A 24,593-nucleotide genomic window follows, 5' to 3' on the forward strand; every position below is an offset into this window, starting at 1 on the left:
CGATCCATTTATTTTTCCAATGTGAAAAAACCCAAAACTTCTGGAATAGGTTATATCTTCATATTGGCAAGCACCTTGATTCTTCCAAATCCTTTCAATTAAAGGATATAATTTGTTACTATAAAGAAGATAAAGCTAGTACTTCAATTAGTTACATTGTTAATTTTTTTATTTTGTTTGGAAAAATTTTTATTCACAAGCAAAAATTCTCTAAATCGCAGCCTACTTTTCCGTATTTCTTAATCGAAATTGATACATTTTTGAAGTCTCTAAGGCTGATTAAAAACAAGAAAAGTGACAGATTCTTGAAATATTATGATGATATTTTTAATAATACCACTGATGCATAATGTTTCCTCTGTGTATGTCTTTTATTTTATTTGTTTATTTTTTATCATTATTTTTATATATATGAAGCTTTATATATATTTGATATAATTTAATTTATGTAGAAGCTCTATGTGTTTTATGCTTTATACCTGCTTGTTATTTGAAACATATTCAATAAAAAAATAAATAATAATAAAAAAAATCTTTACAAAGGCACTGTCCCGATACCCCAACTTGTGGTTTTGGTCTTGCCAATTTACCCGCTTGTCTTTCAGGTGTTTGGCCACTAGTGTGCAAGTACATGTGAAGACTGCGAGTGTGTGGAATATTTTTGATTGCGCGATGGGACTCTCGAGTCGTAAACTTAACGATGTTGGTGCTGGTTGTGACAGTTGTTTGTGTATTTTCACTCAGCTGAAGGCTGATTGTTTATGGTAGCTGTAACTCTTATAGCCTACTTAAAACAATAAATAACTGAAAAGTTTACCAATCTTTTAATTTATTAATACACTGCTACGTATACGGGATGTTGGAAGTGTATTGTACTGTAGAAAATATGTAAGTAAATATTTTATGTTTTTACTGTGTGAAAATAATTGTAAATGTTAATTATATTTTAATCATTTTGATATTAAATACTTTGCACATTAAAAACTGTTTAACTGTAAAATTGCGTTGTCCATAATTGCTGTAAAATATGAAATATAAGCAATTTCTTTCTACTTTGTTTCTCAATACACTGCATAAAACTTATTAATTAGCTTATAAATTATAAAAACGTTATTCAGTAAACCTGTTTGATCCATTATTAGCTACTAATACAAACCATTTAAATGATGCTTCAGCTTGTCTTTTATATAAGACAACCAATGACTGCTTTGCACAACTTATCAGTAAGTGGTTTCGTACAACAAATAAAAAGCATTACAACATATATTTTAAATACATAAAAATGAGAAGGAAACCATGGTAGTAGTTAATATTTTGTAATTTTAAAACAACATTTACCAGACTGTATATTGTATGACACACTTGCTGATAAATTACCAAAATGACCAGGAGTATTAGGCAAGAACAAACAAAATAATGTGATTATTGGGAGAGATGGATAACAAAGAGGTATACAAATATACACATAAATATAATATTTTGTAATTCTGATACTGCTATTAAGCCATCCCAAACACATTACATAATGTTGAATATATTAATTTATACTAAAAATAAATATATGCTTCACTTACATTTCACTAAATATTTCTAATTTTAATAAATACATTTTGTTGAAAAGCTTTCCTTGACGTCATATGGGGGAACAGAATCCCATCACGCCGCAATACACGACATAACCTCCCAGAAAAGAAGCATAACGCCGCAGTCTCATGGGACGTCGACCGACAAAAGTATGCCGCAATGAGTGACCCTTGTGTTGGGCCAGGAGGGGAGCACTCAGGATGAATAAATTAACTATAATCATATAGTATGAATTAACTCCTTCATGATCCTAGTCGGGGAGGGAGTTTATTTATAATGGAAGTGCTTATGACTTATGGTAAATTACAATGGCCTAATGCTGGCAGTTGGGTAAAAGATGGGGGAGCTCATTCTGAAACAGAGGAGCATTAGTATATATATATATTTGGCCTATGGATTGCAAGCACTCTAAACAGACAGGACTTATGAAGATAGAGATGTTACGTCTAGGTTGTAAAAACTTGCGAAATGTGTTTTGAGAGGACCGTTCTGCTGCAAAACATATGTAAGTACACACCATTCATCCATGCCTATGAGTTGAGTGTGCTTCAAATCCAATTAAGCAAGTCTTGCCCTGCGACTCATAAGCCAGGGCAATTGCATCAACAATCCAATGAGAAAGTCTTTGCTTTGCATTAGAGATGCACCGATTGCAATTTTCTTGGCCGATTCCGATTTTTTGCAAGTGTGACCTGCCGATACCGATTTTTTTCTGATTCCGATTTTCTTTCTAAGAACTATTGACCGCATATACAAACAAAATCCATATACAAACAAAATCTACCTTTCTACCTTTCTTCAATGCGACATGGAGTGGTGGTGGTGGTGTAGTGGTCTAAAGCATATAACTGGTAATCTGGTAATCAGAAAGTTGGTGGTTCGATCCCCACAGCCACCACCATTGTGTCCTTGAGCAAGGCACTTAACTCCAGGTTGCTCTGGGGGGATTGTCCCTGTAATAAGTGCACTGTAAGTCGCTTTGGATAAAAGCGTCTGCCAAATGTAAATGTAAACATTTTATTTTCAGAATAAAATTAATTATTAAACATTACAATTTCCCCCAAACTGCACTAAGTTACAGGAACTTCTCTCACTTAAACAACTCTGAAAATAAAGTGCTCTGTGACTGGAAAGAGTTAGAAATAACAATTAACTGCAAATGAGTTGCTTTATATAACAGATGTCATTTTCCACTATTTTTATAAATGGACCTTTTTCTCTTTATTACTCGTCTAACAAAACAATTCCAAAGATCTGAAAAACTGAAGTGTCCAAAACGCTCAACTTACGTCAGATGTCCAAATATCAGTTGTAAAACTGATCTGTCAACACTCCTGTTTTGTTATTTCTCCCAAAAAAACTCCCGTAATTTGTATGGCCCAAACCACGTTATATGAATAATCACAGATCAATGATCTGGACAATTGATCTGGTCCAGTTGCCAGATCTGGAATGAAATGCATCCTACTCACACAATCAACACATCATACAAATTACAAATCATTTGTGACCGCAACCTACAACCCATTTGCGCTGTTGATATCTGCGCAGGTAGTAGACGCGGGATGTTAAATCAAGCATCACTGGTAGATGGGAGGAGAAGACTCAGCTGGTGCGCCGGTGAAAAAAACAAAATATACATGTACATTTAACAACAAGAATTTTTCCCACCGGACACGGTGGGAAAAATTACGTTATTCAGCACATTAAATCACAACGGCACAATTTGTATAGTATTTAGCCTGCCTCTGCCATCCAGCACCCCACTTCACCTCTCCCGGATTTGTGTACCCAAATGTTGACAGATAACAGGCTGCGTGTGTGACATGACACGAGATTAAACAACTTAGGCAATGTGACGTCGGAAAGTACCTCCTACTCTTTATCGAGGAAATTTATCCGATTTCTGATCCCTCTGTCCTCAACAATGGAGAACAGCTGGTCATCCAGGGCCATGAATTCCATAATTTTCCTCGTAATTGCTTTGGTCTTTTCGCTGCTCCTACCAAGGAAAGATAGGAGAGGCTGCTGACTTGTGACTGGCTCTGAGCTCTGGCTAGCTTTAGCCACTTTCCCTTTTTAGCTTCTTTTTTAAGGTTATTTGTTTGTTATGGTGTTTTAAATGTCTAATTAGGTTTGCTGTTCCAAAAGTTACTGTGGTGGTTCCCCCACGGTTTACTTTGGACTTACAATTATTACACATTTCGAACTTTATGTATTCTTCACTCACAGTGAAGATCTTCCACGCCAATGACATGTTTACGCATGGCTGTGACGTTATTGCCTGCGCCGCTGGCAACAAAACGGACCGGCTTGTAATCGGAAAGACGTGAGGCTGACCGGCCGGTCACCGGTCCGGCCGAGTATGCGGAAAATCGGCTAATTCCGGTCCCTGGCCGGTCGATCAGTGCATCCAAAGAGCTGATCAGAAAGTCTGAACTGGCATGTACGCTCAGTGTATACATGTAGTGCCCGCACAGGGCATATCAAATGCAATTATTGTTCCTCATCCGAATTAATGGAGGAGGAAGGAAGGCCTGAAGGTGAACCACCTGTGCTCTGAAGGGCATGGTTAGGACCTTAGGCACATAGCCTTTTCTTGAAAGACTGGGGCAGATATAGTTGCCACATACACTTTAAGCGTTGATGGGATGAGTCCTCTTGAAGAAATATGAGAATTTCATGTATGGGGCAGTTTACTGGTTCTTTGCCACGTGAGAGACATCAATCAGTGAGCACCTTCCATTTAGCACGTTGATGGCACTCTGTCCTGTAAAATGGTGTTCATGACTGAACGCGTCAGTTCTGGCACGTCTAGTGCGCTCCGTTCAGGGGCACACATGCAGTTTCCACATGTGCTGCCGCCATAAACTCCCATGCTTTCTGAAACAGCTTCAGTGGAAGTGTTCTCCCCATTTTGAACTGAGACAGACATTAGAGAATGGCATGAATTTGCTTGCTCGTGAGGTGCGCACGCCTGCTCGTGGATTCGAGGCGGACTCCAAAAAAAGCTATTTTTGTCTGGGGGAGAGCATGCTTTTTGCCCAGTTTACCTTGAGGCCCAAGCTGTTTAGATGCTGAAGCAGTAAGTCTCTGTGCTGGCATAACAAAGCCTCTGATTGTGCCAGTAACAGCCAATCGTCGAGGTAGTTCAAGATATGCATGCCGCTCAGTCTCAGTGGGGCGATAACCGCATCAATGCACTTTGTGAATGTGCGAGGAGACAGAGACAGTCCGAAGGGCAAGACTTTGAATTGATACGCTGTTCCCTCGAAAGCAAATCTCAAAAACATCCTGTGATGTTGTACAAATTTGATATGAATGTATGCATACTTCAGATCTATCGAAGCAAAGCAATCATGTAGGCGTATATACGATAAGATCCATTTCTGCAATCAGTTTGAATGGGTGCTTTGTGAGTGTGCAATTTAAATGTCTAGATCCAGGATTGGCCCGAAGTCCGCCATCTTTCTTTGGAACAAGAAAATAATGGCTGTAAACCCTTTTTGTGCTTGACAATTTGGCACAATCTTTATCATGATGAGTTTTCACGATGAGATTGTGCACTTTGGCTCGTAATACTGGCGCGTCTTCGGGTGAAACTGTGGAAGACAGAACGCCATTGAAATGGGGTGGCCGGCATGCAAATTGGATCGACCCATTCTGAAATACACGTTAGAGTTCGTCATGCATCTGGGCAACAGGACAGAGGTCAATTCTGTTTGTTTACCATATTATATAATGCTTCGCTCACGATAGGGAAGCGATTGCGCATAATGTGTGTGAAAAGGAAAAGGGCTCTTTGTTGAGAATGTGTGAGCATCTCGTGCATTTGCAACAAATGCTGTATTCTTTTTTGCACTTATTACATTTTTGATTGCATTTATTTGAGTGCAAGACACAGAAACAACATTTTGAACAATGTTGTTTGAACAACAATATTCCTTTCCCAGCACACAGTAGTGGGGTGACGGGGAACAGTTTTTTGTGTCTCCATTCAAGCCTTTTTTGGAGCAGACCCAGAGAGAACAGCGGTGAAACTATGAGGTTTTAGTCGGCGAACCAGCTGTGATGTACACCATTTGGGCATAAAGTGTCACATAGTCTTTGACTGCTGCTGAATTGCGCAAACTTATTCACAGAGCCACTAAAGAGGCCTGCTGGAGACACTGGAGTGGCTTTTTCTTTATCACTACTTTCTGTTATTTCGATCCAGAATTACCAGGTTGCCCATGGACTTACCGATGGCCTGCACAGTGACTTTTGTGGTATGCAGCGCTAAGTCTGTAGCGGTGCGGAGCTCTTTGAATGTCTTTGGATCTAATCTGTGCTTGTCCATTTGCCTGAGGAGCTTGGATTGAAATACCTGGAGCACTGCCATAGCGTGGAGTGCTGATCCAGCTTGTCCTGCCTCTGAGTAACCTTTTCCAGCCAGTGCGTAAGTTTGTCCACATGGTTTGGAAGGATGTATGGGGTGTGATTTCCACGGCCTGTTACTCACTGGGCAGAGGTGTGCCGCTACCGCCTCCTCCACAGGGGGTAATTGGGCATAACCGTTTTCTTCCCTGTGATCCACATTAAAGAGGATGGCATCACTGCGTGAGCACACCAAGAAGGGCAAGCGCCAGGACTTAGATAGTTAATTATGAACTTCGGGGAAGAATGGGGCAGATTTGCGGGATGCTGCCATCTGACGGCGTTCAGACTGCAGGAACCATTCAGAAGGTCGGAGCTCATCTCGCACATAATGTATCGGAAAACATGCGCTTCGGAGAGATTGATGGGGCTCGCAGGGCATGTGCCGCCACAAAGACCACCTCAAAGTCATCCTGCTCGAATTCACGGCCCCGCTGTGCCTCCTCGTTTGAATCCTTGGGTATAACAGAAGAGGCGGGTGGGACGGCACGTGAGGCTGAATAATCCCTCAGAATGAGGGTGATTCACGAGCGAAGCGTCTTGAGACTCATGTCCTCACTGTGAGGACAGTCTGTCTCCATGAGAGCTGTCTCTGCGTGTGTGTGGCCCAGACAGTAAATGCAGCTCTCATGCTGATCTAACAGCAGGTTGTGTCTCTCGCACAAGGAACACTTACGGAACAACATCTTTAAAAAAGACGTGAATGCGTAAGTAACTCGTTTAGATATAGAAATATATAAATTAATATATTATTTATATCACACAATATAAATACACAATATACAATTGTTTTGTAAGGATGCACAACTCCTGCTGAAGCACTGTGGGGAATCAGGGGCCCATTCAACACCGAAGAGTCAATTTGGAGGCTGAGTGATGTTCGCCGGAGCACTGCAGGGGAGCGGAAAGTCTTCCCGTAAAGATTCTGTCTGCTGACTTGTGTGTATATTGATGGCAAAGGAGAGGGCTTCTAGACAAGAGATGATCGCTGTCTTGAAGGAATAAATTTGGAGGAAATGGTGTTTTTTACCTGTTTTTATAGCGGACAGTTTCGCACAAAAACATCTGTGGCTAAAAAACATAGCCAATTTCAGACTATTGGCATTATTGCAGAGAGGTTTCATCTAGGTTGTGTAAGAAGGCACTCCTATATGGATTAATAAACACAATGTCAAGTGTACTGAGTTGTAAGGGAAATACAGATGGCTCGGGAAACATCAGGACTATGGGTCCTGATCATGATATCCTGAAAGACTGCTCCAAAGTGGTATTCGCACTCGTGTGAATTTAGTGTGGGTTAATTGCACTGGGTTTTGGGATGATTTAGACATGGGACAGTCTTGAACACTTACTTCCTGTTGCGTGCACATGCACTAAAGTATTGAGACAGCGCCAAACAAGCACTAATCAGTGACACTTCTGGGTTATAAAGGCACAGCAGATTTTCCTGAACACTGCCTTAAAATTTATCTGAAAATGGCAAATATTTTTACCAATGCTACTATGAATGCTAAATTTAATACAATGAAAAAAACACTATATTAGCATAACATAAGTATATATAGATAAATACACATTATTTTGAATGTCGATGTACTAAAATACAATAGTTGATACCATGAGTGTACCTTCATGTACTATTACTATTATTTTGAATGGCCATGGAAAATAATGTGATAACAATTTTACCTGGTCGCAGAAAGTAGTCTGTTAATTTACCTGATGAACTTTCACCTTTTGCTGACCCTTTATGCTTCGCAGAGCTAATGTGTGCTTCTAAATCACTGTGTTAGTAATTGACACGTAAGTGCCATCTTTACATGTCATACATTTTGCTTCCCATGGATCTCGACCTGGACGAAAGCATGGGAATTTTTTGTGCACATCTTCTGTACATTTGCACTTTCGTTTGGGCATTTTTTCCACTCAGCTGTCGTTTGCTGCTACTGTCAAGCAACTGTTTGATGCCGAACACAACAGCGGAGAGATTGACTGGCAGGAATTTGGCCAATAGTTGCTGCAAGTCTTTTATAATCGACCAATTGGTGTGCGAGAAGGCGGGACTTACAAAGAGGGGTCAAAGAAATGCAAATATGCGCGCGCACACAATGAAGCATTAGACCAGATGCACATCACAATGTAACTAAAGCCGAATCCCGGACATTTTCGCAAATTTAGAAATCCCGTCAGGACGCTTTTTTTAAGGTCAGAGAGAGAGGACATGTCTTCTCAACCTAAATTATACGTGAAAATTCCCAACATTCTGACAGTGCGATCTCTGTATGGGATATATGATTGGTATCCTATTTCTGAAATGCCTAAAATAGGCCTACGTTTCTTTATTAAACAAAAACTTGCCAGAACAAGACACATTCAGTTGTCTTGTTCAGTGAACAAACATACAATTGTTCATCATAAGTATATTAATTTAAAAGCAACATAATTTAAATTGCAGCACTTTAATAACAACAAAACAGTTAAACCTTAAATCACGCGATATCTGCATGCATGAGAAGTGAGAACTGTCCGATTTGAAGGCTCTTATGTCACTAGCTGACAACATCAGCCTGCTCTCGTCTACTTTCAAGGCGAGGCGTGTGGCATCTCAAACGAGCCTAGCTGGCGTATGTTTACAATGGGACGCAAAAACATTTCTGTGAACAGTGCCTTAGGAAGTTGCTGAAAGTAACAAAGAGTACATTTACAGAAACAAGACCGAATCGATGGGTACTTTCGGATGTTATATAAATTACTCGTTGCGTTGCTATTATGCCATCTGGCGAGGAAATCGTGACAAACTATAAATACCTTTATTGCGCGCTGTACAAAAATGGGGAAACTCACCCATGTACGCGCGTTTGACGTCACAGACACATGATTCAGTGTGGCCAATGGATGGACGCCTTCTCTCTGTACACGGAAATTATTGCGGATTTCCTTGGCGGGTAGGTTATGTTTACTGTTTGATTTCTGTTCGTCTGCAATACCGTTTCAACACTTGGAAAAACTGAAACCGTCACGATAAATAGTAATGTCCTCATACATCATTTTATGATATGCTTCCAATCGTTCAGAAATTGAATTGGAGTGCTTCCTTAAGCATCAGGACCACCACAGTAAAGCTAGAGAGACTCTAAGGTCATATCATATCATAAATGTTTATTTCGGGTCTAGCAACAATTATTTAAAATATAAATGTTCTTGTAATTATATAATACAGTTCGATTACTGTATAGACCTAGTAGCCCAACTGTATTTATTCCTAATGAAAGTTTTTTTATTCCTAATGAAATGTTTTATATGTGTGTAGTGCTAATATTGCATTTTCTCTATGAGAAATGATCAATAAACAGCTCTGTCATCATCTTCACAGTTTTCTCATTTAATAAGACCTGGAATACTTCGATAGACAAAAAATAGTCCATGGCAGACCAAAATGGTCAGCTTGATGTGGGCCCTCCCAGGGAACCTGTGGCAGGTGTAGGCTTCCCTGCTCCTCCCCCACCCATCTACGCCTGCACTCTGACTTCAGAATTGGTGGCCAAGGCCCGGGAAGAGCTCCAGGAGAAGCCAGAATGGAGGCTTCGGGATGTCCAGGCATTACGAGATATGATACTCAAAGACCACCCTAATCTGAGGACGCGGTTAGACGATGCATTTCTCCTGCGCTTCCTTAGGGCCAGAAAGTTCGATTATGACCGGGCCCTTCAACTACTCCTGAATTATCATGCCAGCCGGAAAGCCTGGCCTGAGGTGTTCCAGGACCTGAAGCCCTCCACAGTGAAGCACGTGCTTGAACTGGGATTTCTCACTGTCCTGCCCAGACCAGACCCACATGGACGCTACATTCTGTGTTTACGGCCAGGTAAATTGTTAATGGTCAGTAATTGAAATGATACAGATACATCTAGCTACGCTAAATCTTCAACACATCCACATTAGAATTGTGCTGTTCATGCGAATCATAGAAATTAGTGTAAAATGATTGGAAAATAGATAACAAAGTATGTCAGAATTTCAAAACACTATCAAAACCTCGCTCTGTTTGTTTGAGCCTCCCATGGCTCAATCGATGGAGTCAGTTTGGAGACTGGAAAACTTTTTGAGGAAACCACTTTGAAAATAATCTTTTTTTAATTTTTTTTTCTTGCAATTCCATTTGGTGCTGATCAAGGCACAGAAATTACACACTGCACCTTTAAAGGGATAGTTCACCCCAAAATAAAAATTCTCTCATCATTTACTCACCTTCTTGCCATTCCAGATATGTCGGATCTTCTTTATTCTGCAGAACAAAAACAAAGATTATTAGAAGAATATCTCGGCTCTGTAAATTCATACAAGGCAAGTAAAGGGTGGCCAGAATTTTGAAGGTCCAAAAAGGACATAAAGGCAGCATAAAACTAATCCATATTACTCCTGTGTTTAAATCAATATCTTCAGAAGTTATATGAATGGTGTGGGTGAGAAACAGATAAAAATGAAAGTCCTTTTTTTCTTTTTTACTATAAATGTCCACTTTCACATTCCTCTTTTGCTTTTGGTGATTTCACATTCTTTATACTCATCCCCACCTACTGGGCAGAGAGGAGAATTGTTTTAAATCGCAATTAATCTTATGATTTTTCATAGTTAATCGCGATTAATCTCAGATTTTAAAAGTGCTAATATTTGACCCTGTATATACTTATTTCCTGTCAAAATGCATTTATTTACTTCTTTGGAAAGAACAACACAATAGAGCAAAACAATATGTAACAATAATGCTTTATTAACATTTTCCGTACTCCACAATACAAATACAGAAATTCACTAAAATAGCACCAATTCATGTAACATTAAACATTTACCAAAGTGGGAATTTGACTGATTGCTAGAACCTGCAATGTGCATTAAATCTCTTTAAACCTCGTCCTCCATAATATTTTTCATCATCAAGCTGTCTTTTCACTTTGGACATGGAATGCACATGATTTGTTTCAGCATTGAACTCCATATGAAAGCGTGTCTTGTTCTACTTTTAGCGCTGTTACTGCCGATGGAATTATAATTAATCCAAATTGTCTGGTAATCAATAATAATGGTATGAGGGTGTGTAGATATTGAGAGAATTTCCCTTTAAACAACACTATTCATCCTGAATAAGTTGCTGTTAGCAATAAAGAAAAAAACTATTTGCTACTCTACATTGTCTTTTGCTCTTCTAGGTAAATGGAAGCCTAATGATTATCCATTTGTGGACAACATTCGGGCTATTTATTTGACATTAGAGAAGCTGATTCAGCCTGAGGAAACCCAAGTAAATGGAATTGTGATCCTGGTTGATTATGCAGGTGTTGGCCTCTCTCAAGCTTCTAATCCAGGGCCTCTTCTGGCAAAAAAAGTTGTTGGTATCCTTCAGGTAAGACATAAGTCATTGACTTAGACTAAGTCATTGTTTTTGACTGCAGCAATGAGCGTTTGCTTTTCTATTTCAGGATGGATTCCCAATCAGAATAAAAGCAGTAAACATAATAAATGAGCCACGCATCTTCAAGGGTATTTTTGCAATAATTAAGCCCTTTCTGAAAGAGAAAATGGCAGAGAGGGTAAGTCACTAGGTAGTGATCTGAGCACTGGTGTTTACAAAGAAACATTTTAATTACCTTTATCCCTTTAATTTTTTTTTATGACTTAAATACCTGTATTCTAGCATAATAACCGCTAACACTCTAGCTAGCATAATTACTTGTAGCACTAGTAACAGGATGTCAATGTGGGCCTGTCTTTTCCCCACAGTACGTCCTGCATGGCTCAGATCTGGGCTCTCTCCACCGAGTCATCCCTCAATCTGTGTTGCCTGAAGAGTATGGAGGAATGGCGGGAAGACTTGATATGTCTGCCTGGTCCAGAACATTGCTGGAGGCTGAGGAGGAGTTTGTGGTGGAGTTCTGTCAGCCTGATCCTCTGGAGGGCGTAATTCTTCCAGACTCAATGCTCTTTGAGGGACAGCAGGCTGGGGCACATGGAGAGGACTCCTTCAGACATCTACGTTCTCAGCTTTACTATTGTTACTGACCTCCAGTAAACTTGCCACTGTTTTTTTTAAAACATTTGTTTAGCTGACCAATTATTGGAGAGGTTTATATATATATATATATATTAGTTAGTCAGTTCTCACTATCCAATGTCAAAACGTTGAGGTCAATGCATTAGTGTGCCAAAAAAGAAAAAAATTGTCAAAGACAGCCATTTAGATGCTGGATGGTATACTTATTTTGTGTAATATGATCACTTAATTTGCAAAAACCTGACCGTTGTAATCACCTTTTTGAGAAGTAATCCTTGGTTTAAACATATAATCAGTCCAAATGTATTATTTTCAGTATTTTATTTGTCTTAAATGTGTTTCAACACTAAATCATTCCAGTTTCATGTTACACCTCAAATAATGTTTGCCTTAATTTGCGGTGAAAGGAAAATTAGAAATAAATTAGATTAGTTAACATTTTGTGTCAAGGACCATGAAATAAATAGATAATTTAGATGGCACAGTGTAGATGTCCTTTAAAATCCAAAGCAATACTGTAACAATGTGCATTTTTTTAATTCAAGTGTATGCTGCCTCAGTATTTTATAACTCTGTATTTATGGACTATTAATGTTTCTTTTTGATTTGTAGATAACACTGCTCTAAATTGGTTCTTTTTCATTTATGGCTTTTTCTGTTCACAAACCAAAAATACTGAGCATTTCTGAATTGGCATAATTATCCAAAAAATTGTTTTGCTTGCACAGTATCTTTGTTGTTCTAAGTTACACTTTAGACCTCTAGCTTGACTTTATCTCTCGACTACAGTATATACCCTTAGTGGCCAAAATTAAGTTCATAATGCGTGTTTGCATATTGTTGTTTGCCAAAATACTTTAGAGGTATACTGTAACTTTTTATTATGTACAGAACTTGTATAGATAACTGTCAGGTTAAAGTTATTCCAAATATTATGGATGTAATTTAAGTCTTGTCTCACTAAGCACATATTTATGCCTTATTTTTACATTTCAAGCCTTACATTTACTTTCAGTGTTGCAGCTGTATAATTTAAATACTTTAGTATTTTTTTTATTGTGGTACAGCAGTTGTTAACAACCATTAAACATTATGATTTTCAGAGTTTGACTATGCTCTTTTATTTTTGACTGAAGCAGTGCTGTACAGTTTAACGTTTGCCAGATGGTGACATACCATTTGACAAACTTTATCCACATGCACACTTTCCTCTTACAACTGGCAAAAGGAATATAGTTTTGTATATTGGTATCAAAATACAAATACGTAAAATACTATAGTTGCAAAAGTAATACATTAAACAGAATATTGGCGCTACTTCAAACTGTTAAATGCTTCCAGAATATTTAAGGTAGCTTATATGTTTAGCTTCTTGTGTGATGATAGAGATGGCTATTGACAAGTTACCACAGATTTCCTGTAGCAGCAATCACTGTAATATGGTACTTTAGTGGAAATTACGTTACCGTGGTACATATTTGGAAGGGTGTATTCATAGCTCCTCAAGCTTACAAACGCGCTCCTTTATAGAATACACAATTTTCAAGAGCAAATGTTCAAAACTATAATTCAGTTGTAATGTAATTACATTTACAATGCAAACAGCTCCGTGTGAACAAAGCGAAGAGCTCTTATTGAGAAGAGCGCAGTCAGAGTGTGATTGGCTGTGGGATAACTCCATTTTGGAAACAGTTGTTGAAAGCCCAATCCCTTTTTTTCATTGTGTTCAGTTGACTGTCAGAAGAAGGCTGGATTTTGGGGGTCTCTGTTCTCTGTCTCTTTTGTGGGTCTTGACGGAACCGTTCAATTGTAATCAACTGAATCAGAGTCTGGAATGCAAGAAGAGCTTTCCGAAATCAAAGGGAATCCTGGCAAAGAGGGAACTACGTATTAACAAGTGGAAGAAAGTGAAGCGGATCAAGGTTAGTGGTTGTTACATTGTGGCATCGTTGCAATGATGGTCGACTGCAGCCGACATAGTTTCGGCAGTGAAAGAGCTGGCGATGGATATGTAAGAAAGTAGGCTACATCGGCGTTCTTTTGAAAGACTGCTAAAATATGTGAATGAACGCAGTATGGTCAAATTCCAGTTTGGGGGGTTTACTTGATGCCTCTTTGTACTGCTGTGTAATACTTAACAGCGTGAAAGTATTACAGTTTTGTAATATGTTTCTAAGTCTGTCAGTTATTTAGAAGAAATTCCAGTGCACATTTAGTCATATATTGAGGATTTGTTTGTAAAAAACACGATCCAATCGGGTTTAGAGTCAAAGATAGTCTGGATTATTTTTGCCCCCTTTGGTTATTGTTTACAAGTTGCATTTTTCAAGTGCTTTGCATTTACAGGCAAAACACCCCACTGAAAACCCACCTAAAACCATCGTAAAATGGTTAACTGGTCTGCTAACCTGGCCAAACTGAGCTGGTCTTCCGTTTTGACACACTCAAAAGTGCCTCCCTCTAAAACCAGCCAACTGTCAAGCCTTATCAAGCTGGGCGACCAAATAAGAGAAGACAATCAGCTTTGGCTGGGGCTCAAAGCGCATGCCTAAAAATGCTTTAGTCACAACATCGGTTGCTTTTGACTCTGTAAAGCCTGACAGATAAATACATTGTCAGAATTGTATTTATTTATTTTACACTAAGCTGTTTTTAGGACAATTTAGACAAAATATAAAAATAAATGGTTACTTTATTATTATTATTATTATTATTATTATTATTATTATTATTATTTTGTTTTATGCATCATATTTGATACATTACACTTTAAATGTCATTATCCTCCTGAGGCCCAGCAATTAATGTTTGTATATGACATTTGTTGTTTGATTTTTCCTTGGCTCATACATGCTACAGTGTTATATCTTGGGGTATTAACAAAGGACACCTTGGGCTTTTCGTAACCAAATGTTTTTAGAGTTTGGGCATGACAGCTTCCTCACTTTGGTCTATAAATATGGATTAAAATGTATCACAGTTTAATTCAGCACATTAAATAGGCCTACAATATGAATAAAGTATACAGTACTGTGCAAAAGGTTTAGGCACATAAGATGTTTCACAGAAGCATTTGTCTTAAGATGTTTTTTTATATCTTCAGCTTTAGTGTGTCAATAGTAAATAATAATTTTAGACTCCAGAACGGGGAGCCCTGCAACAGATGTCATGGTCCCAACAAAGCCCCCCACTGAACATCGTGTCAGTCTGAGATTACATGAAGAGACAGAAGCAATTGAGACAGTAGAATTGTGGTGAATTCTCCAAGAAACTTGGTACATCCTATCTGCCAACAACCAAGTAAAACAGTTTCCTGGTGTACCTAGGAGAATTGGTGCTGTTTTAAATGCAAAGGTGGTTACACAAAATATTGATTTAGCTTTTTTTATTTTTACTGGACTTTGTATGACATTGAGTGATAAATGAAAACTATTTATGTCAATATTTTTGAAGACATCCTCCCTATGCAACATTTTTCACAAGTGTCTAAAACTTTTGCACAGTACACAGTATATATTTTTTTTCATATGTAAAATGTTTATGTATTTTATGCACCAAACACTATATTGATATTTAATAAAGGGAAATTGTAAAACTTTTTTCCCTAGGTCTCAGGAGCTTATGGTAAGATGACATCATCATAGATTGTAATGTAAAATAATGAGATTGATATAATGGCAGAGCAGGCTGTATGTATGAAAATACATAGAAATATTTGTTCACACTTTAAATATCTTATAAAATGGATATGTCAGAATTTTCCCATTATACACTGCAACAAAATACTTTTATGATTTGTTTTGGCTTGTTTTCCAATAAAAACATGTAAAACTAATTTAAAACAATGCACATTTACTATACAGCAGAAGAAAAAATTGTTATCTGAGATTGTTGAATATAATATTAAAAACACAAATATTTAAAAATATCTAAAAAATCCTTGAAAAAAATATGCATTCACATGAGAAGCAGCATATACGATATTTAGACTTGCTTTTAGAGAATGGATCTTGAATATAAGTATATTTTGTCTTTACTGCACTCGCAGAAGTAAAAAGTGAAGTGAAAAAATTACACGTGTATATACAAAATACACTTATATTTAAGATAAATTCTCTTAAAGCAAGTCTAAATATCTTACATGTTGCTTCTCAAATAAATGTATCTTGTTTTAAGGATTTTTAGACCATTTTAATTGGAAAACATGACAAAAACACTTGATAAGTTTTTTTTTTTTGCAGTGAATTTCTTTACTGGATTAATCTTAATAAAAAGTATTTTTTCCCCTTTAATTCAGTGAATGTCATTTAGAGGTATTTTTAAAAGATGATTTTGTCCTCTATTGATAGTAAGCATGTTTAGTACAACATTTTAATTTGGGGCACAAGCTGAATAATTGTTTAAGATATAATGATTAATTGTTGCAATAATCACCGAATAGTGGAATAATTGTTCTAATAATCGTTAGTTGCAGCCCTATTGGTGTAAGGCTGGATTTACAAAGGGGGGTTAAAGCAATGCAATGTGCACACATGAAGTATTAGACCAGATGCACATTATAATGGAACTAAAGCTGAATCCTGGACATTTTCACAAATTTAGAAATCCCTGCCGGATGCATTTTAAGGTCAGAGAAAGAGGGCATGTCCAAGAAAAAGAAGACTTGTGGTCACCCTACTTTACTAAGCTTTATACTTCCTAATTGGCAGGAATAGGTGTCCGAGCTGCTTTTGACAAGTTCAAATTTACAGAACACACCTGCATATAAGTTAAAGGAGCATGTGCTATGAGTTTAGCATTAATACAGTAAGAGGTCAGCCAGGATAGGATTCTCGGTGGCTGAATCTTATTTGGATATTTTTATTACGGTGGGGTGCTCTGATGCTGCATTCATAAAGATTATATAGTGCCAAAGGCATTACATAAATTAAATGTAATCACTTTTAGTGTGTACATGTGTGAAGATGAAGTTCTTTGTATTGCAAAATGCAATATGGTCTGTGTAACAAACTTACACGATGGGCAATGAGGAGGTGGGAACTGGCTGAGCAGTCAGTGTAAACTTTTAATAAACAAATGAACAAAAGCGGGCACTTCTGCCTCTTTGCAGACGGCAGTGGCTCTTCCGCCTCCTGGCGGACAGCAGCGGCCCCTCTGCCTCCTAGCGGACGACTGTCTGTTACAGTCTGTTTTTAGCTCTCTAACTTGTAAAGAGTCAGTTTAGGCCACTCTCACAGTGAAATCGGAAACGGTAGGTTGACTTTTCTTCAGCTAAAATCGATCTGCGCTGACCGAAATTTGAAACACTGTCCCAGTGGCCAAAGCAGTAAGTGTTGTTGAGCATATTGGCACATGTGAGCGCCATTTTCCAGGTGAAATGTCCATGGAGGTTCACCAAAAGTGAGTTGCTTTCAGCTGAACAGGTTGTAATTCACTGAAGAGAAATGCTTCTTTTATAAACTGTACCTCCAAAACCTAAACCTAACAATTAGTGGAGTAAAAATGTAAAGTTGGAGGGAAAAATGCAACATCTGAATCGTGCCAGTCACTGATTATGTGAGTGCAATTACTTTCTGGTTTCAACACGAGATCCAAACACAGGTCTCCCACGCTGCTGACGCAACACGCTTTCGGTCACGCCACAGGGGAAGGTAAACGTATTGGCTGCCAGTGCTAAAATTTCATATGGGAGATGCCGTTTGTCAGTGAATCGGCATAATATGACCCATCCTTGGGTACCGGAACTCTCGGAAACAATATGCTGTTTTCCCCTGAGATCATGTTGTCATTGGACCCTTTGCCAAGGCAGGAAGAGGGATGCTTGAGCTCATAGACATCATGGACTTGATTCAATGGGGACTCTCACATCAACAATGAACAGTCAAGACGATCTTAACCAATCAGTTCATTGTTGTTATCCTTTTAAAATTTTCATGGTAATGTGATCTGTGTAAATTGATCTGGACTGTTGTGTCTGAAGCTGATTCAGAATATGTTAATGGTTGATGTCAACATGGACTTGTATGAATACCTTGCATGAATTTGACACTTTGACATGTGACTTACACTGTCAATTTGTACTGCACATGCAAAAGTTTGCTGGTGCCTTTTATTCTAATGGATATTGTTGTCCTACAACAAAGGCTGCTTTGGGCCTCTGAATCAGGAGATGTTCTCTCAGCTAGTCATCATTCACTTGGCTTCCTCCACAAGAGTAGGTTGATGAAATGCAAGGTAGTGGTACTCGGAGGACTGTCGTGACTATTATAATTTATCATAGTGATGTAGCAGAAGCATTAACTGAGCTCTGTTGGTTGCACTCTGATTAATAAGTGCTCTTGGGATCTTTGCTTTAAGTTAAAATGTGCATGACATGGACCGGTCAGGCTCAAGCAAGAGTTTCACATCCAGTACTTGAGCCATTATCATGACACAGTATCCATGGAGAGCCGTAGTGATTTATTTTCGATTTCCTCTTTATTTTTAAAAGATTTCTGAGGTTGGTATGGAGATTATTGAAGCCTAAAATGCTAAAATATATATATATATATATATATATACCACATTTGTTTTTCTGTTGTTGGCTCAAAGCACCGGCCATTTGTGGGGTCTCATTTTGGAGTAGGGACCATTGAAAAGGTTTAATTTAAAAGCTAATTTAAATTTTTGGAATATGAGATGAAATGATAATCTGATGCCCACAAGTATTTGAACTGGCACAACAATATCTTCAGGGCCTCATCAATCAGACTGTACAGCAATTATCAGCTCTATCATTGCCTGATGGGAGAACTGTTGAGGTTATCATTAGCATAAAATTTAGAGTCAAATTAATATCTCCTCAAGGCAATTAAGAACTTGAGTGTATCGAATGGATCACCCTTCAATAAATGATCCAAAATCCATACAATATCTTCAGCCACACTTTGTAATAAATAATCTGATGTTTGCAGTTTCTTTGAAGAAATTGCATTAATATAATATTTTTGGGGCCTCATTAAGAAACTTTTGAAATTTGAACATTATTGCCGGGCAGCAATTCTCAGCTCCGTTTAAGCTTGCTGGGAGAGCAGTTGAGGTTATGATTGTAATTGCATATGAAATGTACAGCCTAAATATAATCAAAGTGAAATTGACAACTTAATATCTCATTGAGGAATGTCTTCACAGCCATTACTGAATGGCTCAGGGACTGCCTGTTTTTTTTTTGTTTTTTTTTTCACAGAGAAAAATATATGAAATATATTAAACCCATATTCCTCATATGTTATCTTGGAATTCACATTTTCCACATCGAATAGTTCCGTGTGGCTTTCTTGCAATAATATGGTCAATATGGCTAAAGCTGCTGGTCAGATTCATTCAAGCTGTCATGTTACGTTTGAAAGCTGCTTTCAGGATATGTTTGGCTTGTTTTCCTCTTCACAACTCTGAGCAAATCAAATCACTTTAACACCCACATCCTCCCTGATCTGTGGGAGAGAGGCGTGCTGCAGCTGTGTGGGATGCACTTATTACAGAGAGCGAGAGAAAAAGAGAGAGAAAGAGAGGAGGCTCCCTCATAAACACAAGCATCAGAGGATGCTGCATTCTGATTTCATGTGGACTAAAATAAATCTACCTTTCTATTCAGGTCTTTGGAGAGCTTTGTAGCAGCATGTCATTAGAATTCAGAGTGTGTTTGGTAAGTAATTGAAGATGTGTGCTGTGGATAAGTTTGGCTAGTGGTTGTTTGCTTGAAGTATTCATAATTGGACGTGAGATGGGGTTAAGAATGGGCCAGCAGAGAGAGGAAACGTACAGTGACAGGTGGTCTTTATGACTTCAACAGTTGTTCAGCTTCGTTTGCTTGTCCAGGGCATTTCTTTTGTTGGTACCTGGGTTTGATATGCTGGCATTGGGTCATCAAGGAAGAGCTCACCTACATGTTACTAAATCATAAAACTATCAGCAGTGTGTTCCCTAATGCACATCCTCTAAGTTTTTCTGTTGTAATGTAGTTTTAAACAATGTAGATAGTTAAAAGAGTCAGTTCTGGCTCCATGAAGGGGTCTGGCCGTTGAAGACATCTGCCATTGTCACTGAGTGCATTTCATGCAAACCAATACACTGTTAATGACCAAAAATCAGCTTATTAAAAATATGCAACAATGCAAGAAAACTGCATTTACGTTGGCTATTCTTTGCTTTTGATGTCAAATGTAAAACAGTCATGCACTCAATAACTGTGCAAATTGGATAAGCCGGTGAGAAAGCAGACTGATCTCACAGTTAAAATGGAAAAAGTAGGTTGACTTTTCTTTAGCTAAAATCGGTGTAATCATTTTATATTCTGTCTCACTGTAATGTACTGTGTGCACTTTCTCCTATCACCAAAAAAAATTCCTTGTGTACTTGAGAACACGTGGCAATAAAGCTGATTCTGATCTTACAGAAATACGAAACAGTGCCACCAGTGGCGAGAGTGGTTGTGTTTTTGGGCATATGGGCACGTTTTAGCTCCACTTTCTGGGGATAATGCCCACAGAGGGGTGCCAAAAGCAAGTAGTTTTCAGATGCACAATCTAACTCGTCACTGATTAAGCAAACGTGATTAAGGAATAAAGGAATATTGTTTATGGAGTTTACATAAACTTACACATTGTTGGCATACGAGTGGAAGAACTTGTATATAAGCACACTTTATTACAGGGATAGATCTCCCAAAAAAGAGAAATTCTATAATTTTACTCTCATGCCATTCCAAACCCGTATGACTTTTAAAGCCCACAAAATGAGAATCTTTAAGGAATGTCCTGAACATTCTATTCCATATAATGAAAGTGAATAAAGGGTAGGACTGTCAAGCTCCAAAATTATATAAAAAAAGCACCATATAAGTGATCCATATGACCAGTGGCGATTTCTCATGGCCAGTAAAGCCTTCTCTGCTGGCCTAACAATGTCAAATAAATAAATACATATTTTTCATTCTCATTCACCTTTTTTTTAATGTATTTTGAATCGCTTTCCACTGTTAATTAATATACAAACAAATAGAGAAAAACAAAAAGTTTATCCAGTCAGAATTTATTCCTTGATGCTTACAAGCAAAGTGTGACAACTATTTCACAAATTGTATGCCCTAAGCTGAGCTCGTTAACTGAAGCAGCTTGTGAGTTTGAGCTCCACCCTGTCAGGCCTTCAGAATTTGCAACTAAATGAGCAACTAAAGTCAGATTGTCAGATTCATCAGCCAATCAGATTTATTTATTTGTTCTTAGTGGGTTTGATCTTTAGGATATATCCCGGTCGACGCCTTCTAGCTGGGCTTGAGTGATGCAATCATGCTTTAGAGCGTACGTAATTTGAAAGCAAAGAGCACCATATCATCATCACTGCCAATATCGCCACTGAGAAAGTCGGATTTTACAACTTCATACTAGGTGCAATGAAATGCATCTTAAAGTCAGAAATAATTACAATTTGTAGGCTCGTGCTGAAATTCTCAACTCCGATTTTGCTGAGATGCAGGGGCATGATGTCACACAAACATTTCCACACTCGGGGAGATATACAAAGTAAGTGATAAACATTCACTTTATTAAGTAATATCGACAAATGAGTTTGTTTCCACATTACATGATATTAAAGCTTGTTTAACAAACACCTGCAGAAACAATTGTATAAAACATTATAATATCTTTTGATCATTTGAAGCACAAATGGTAGTGCTGCAGCCTTGTTTATCAGTTGGGTTGCTAGGAGATATCTCTAATGAGAGTCAAACCCCTGCTAAGCTAGCGGGAGCATTGCAGTTCTGAATATCGGGGAATGTAATGCATTTATGGTTGGAGATATCAAGTAGGAATATCCCTCATCCAACTTGAATGGAATGCAACAGAACCGTGTACCCTGATGAAACTACATTTATTGCAAGCAACATTTAAATTGCAGATATTATTAGAGACATTTTTCCAGGTATTATAGTCCTCCGTGGTAGATTCATATGAAAAATTATGATTTTTGGATGTCTGTTTCATTTCACAAAACAGTCACGCTGCAGATAAAATTAGGCTTGCTTGAGCATTAAGTGTCTTTTCAAGTTCTGGCTTTCGTGTGTGGACGTGTTTTTAAAATGCCAATTGCTGTTTCTAGTTAGTTGCGACATAATGATGATGCCCAAAGGCATGTGTCTTATTCATTGTGAAACTGTGTTTTCTTAATGGCATGAATCACACTGAAGGTGTAGACTTTAAATGCACTGCCCGACACTGAGTATGACCTACAGTGCATCCGGAAAGTATTCACAGCGCTTCACTTTTCCCACATTTTGTTATCTTTCAGCCTTATTCCAAAATGGATTAAATTCATTATTTTCCTCAAAATTCTCCAAACAATACTCCATAATGACAATGTGAATGAAGTTTGTTTGAAATCTTTGAAACTGGCGTCCTGTTGCTCTGACCCCCATCATCAGCAAATGCATTGAGAGGTTAATCAGCGATTACATCTGCTCTGTTCTGCCCCCCTCTTTGGACCCATTGCAGTTTGCCTACCACAACAACCGCTTCACTGATGATGCCATTGCATCTACAATACACACTGCTCTCTCCCATCTGGAACAAAGGAACACATATGTGAGAATGCTGTTTGTAGACTACAGCTCAGCATTCAACACCATAGTGCCCTCCAAGCTTGATGAGAAGCTCTGGGCTTAAACAGCTCGCTGTGCAGCTGGATCCTGGACTTCCTGTCAGGCAGACGTCAGGTGGTTAGAATTGGCAGCAACATCTCATCACTGACCCTCAACACTGGAGCCCCGCAGGGCTGTGTTCTCAGCCCACTCCTGTATTCCCTATACACACATGACTGTGTGGCAACACATAGCTCCAATGCCATCATTAAGTTTGCTGATGATACTACGGTGATAGGTCTGATCACTGACAATGATGAAACCGCCTACAGAGAGGAGGTGCACACTCTGACACGCTGGTGTCAGGAGCACAACCTCTCCCTCAACGTCAGTAAGACCAAGGATCTTGTAGTGGGCTTCAGGAGGAAAGACAGAGAACACAGCCCCATCACCATTAATGGAGCACCAGTGCAGCAGTTTCAAGTTCCTCGGTGTCCACATCACTGAGGAACACTGAGGCCGTTGTGAAGAAGGCTCACCAGCGCCTCTTCTTCCTGAGACGGCTGAGGAAGTTTGGACTGAACCACCACATCCTCACTCGGTTCTACACCAGTACTGTAGAGAGCATACTGACTGGCTGCATCACCGCCTGGTACGGCAATAGCACCGCCCACAACCGCAAAGACCTGCAAAGAGTGGTGCGAACTGCCAGAAACATCATCGGAGGTGAGCTTCCCTCCCTCCAGGACATCTATAACAGGCGGTGTGTGAAAAAAGCTCGGAGGATCATCAGAGACTGAGACCGAGTCATGGGCTGCTCTCACTGCTTCCATCAAGCAGGCGGTATCGCAGCATCAGGACCCGCACCAGCCGGCTACATGATAGCTTCTTCCCCCAAGCAATCAGACTTTTGAACACTTGATCTATCAGGATCAATAATTAGCACTGCACTTTATTAATCTATAATCTCACGCTGGACTGTCAAATATATTCTCCCCAATTCAACTACTGTATATATATTTTATATAACCTCACCCTTATTTTTTTTTTTTATTGTATGTGTATTCTATATTGTGTGTATTGTTTACTGTACATTGTGTTGTGTAAGTATGTGTACATTTGTTATGTAAATTGTGTTGTATAAATATGTTGTTTATTGTAAATGGTACTGCTATGTTATTTGGAACTGCACACAAGACTTTCACCTACTGTTGCACTTGTGTACACAGTAGTGTGACAATAAAGTGATTTGATTTGAACTATTCTGCCAATTCAAAAACTTCTAATTCAAAATCTAATGAACTAAGTTCATTAGATTTTGTGGCACTCCAGGATAATAGGGTGTGTTCAGCATAATGAAAATGCCTGCACTCTGTTATTATAGTCTCCTCACCAGATCCAAATGGTACAGTGCAATATGGTCCTGTTTGTCCTCTTTACTCTGTCTCCCATTCAGACCAAGGTTGCAAGAGAAGGACATAAATGACAAGGACAGGTGTCCCACCTGCTTCCTGTTAAGACCAGTTGTTGTTTAGTGCAAGAGCTGAATTGGATGTGTTACAAGTTACTGTAAAACCAACAATATCCTGCCTTAAAAAGCACAAGATTTCCTTAGCCACTTTGCATCTCATGCACAGCACTTTGGAATATGGGTTGTTGGGTGGTTGACACATAACGTGTTGATTTTTTAATATATATATAATATATATATTTTTTATTTTATTTATAATTAGCATAAACATTTGTGGTCAACCGATTTATGGGCAAGGCCGATAAGTTGGCGGATATTCTGACTTTTTTCATTATTGTCTGATTAATTTTCCCATTTGGCCGTTTTGTTTCTTCAGAGTGCAGAGAATCACCTGCTTGCATGTGAAGCGACTGAGACATATAAATGAGCAGTCACAGTTTGTTTTGTTGTTGCTGCCA

At 38.6% G+C, this 24,593-nt stretch overlaps 2 protein-coding genes across 4 annotated transcripts in view; both read left to right on the top strand.

The window, feature by feature from the left end:
* Positions 1 to 8,593: 8,593 nt before the first annotated feature.
* On the top strand, positions 8,594 to 13,147 carry LOC127629115 (alpha-tocopherol transfer protein-like). Of its 3 annotated transcripts, none has more exons than XM_052106186.1 (5): positions 8,594 to 8,945; positions 9,374 to 9,865; positions 11,208 to 11,401; positions 11,478 to 11,588; positions 11,779 to 13,147. In XM_052106186.1, the coding sequence occupies exons 2-5, from the start codon at positions 9,424 to 9,426 to the stop codon at positions 12,055 to 12,057; spliced, it is 1,026 nt and encodes a 341-aa protein (XP_051962146.1). In that variant the 5' UTR covers positions 8,594 to 8,945; positions 9,374 to 9,423; the 3' UTR covers positions 12,058 to 13,147. The 3 variants fall into 3 exon arrangements, with proteins under 3 accessions (XP_051962146.1, XP_051962147.1, XP_051962148.1); XM_052106187.1 differs by lacking the exon at positions 8,594 to 8,945 and adding an exon at positions 8,975 to 9,028; XM_052106188.1 differs by lacking the exon at positions 8,594 to 8,945 and adding an exon at positions 9,046 to 9,138.
* Positions 13,148 to 13,754: 607 nt separating this feature from the next.
* Positions 13,755 to 24,593, top strand: part of LOC127629126 (cAMP-dependent protein kinase inhibitor gamma-like) — a 48,038-nt gene continuing 37,199 nt past the window's right edge. The window contains exon 1 of the mRNA XM_052106205.1: positions 13,755 to 13,971. The gene's annotated coding sequence lies outside the window, so the exon portion shown is untranslated. The remainder of the gene's footprint in view (positions 13,972 to 24,593) is intronic.

This window comes from Xyrauchen texanus, chromosome 35 (genome assembly GCF_025860055.1).
Source record: "Xyrauchen texanus isolate HMW12.3.18 chromosome 35, RBS_HiC_50CHRs, whole genome shotgun sequence".
NCBI lineage: Eukaryota > Metazoa > Chordata > Actinopteri > Cypriniformes > Catostomidae > Xyrauchen > Xyrauchen texanus.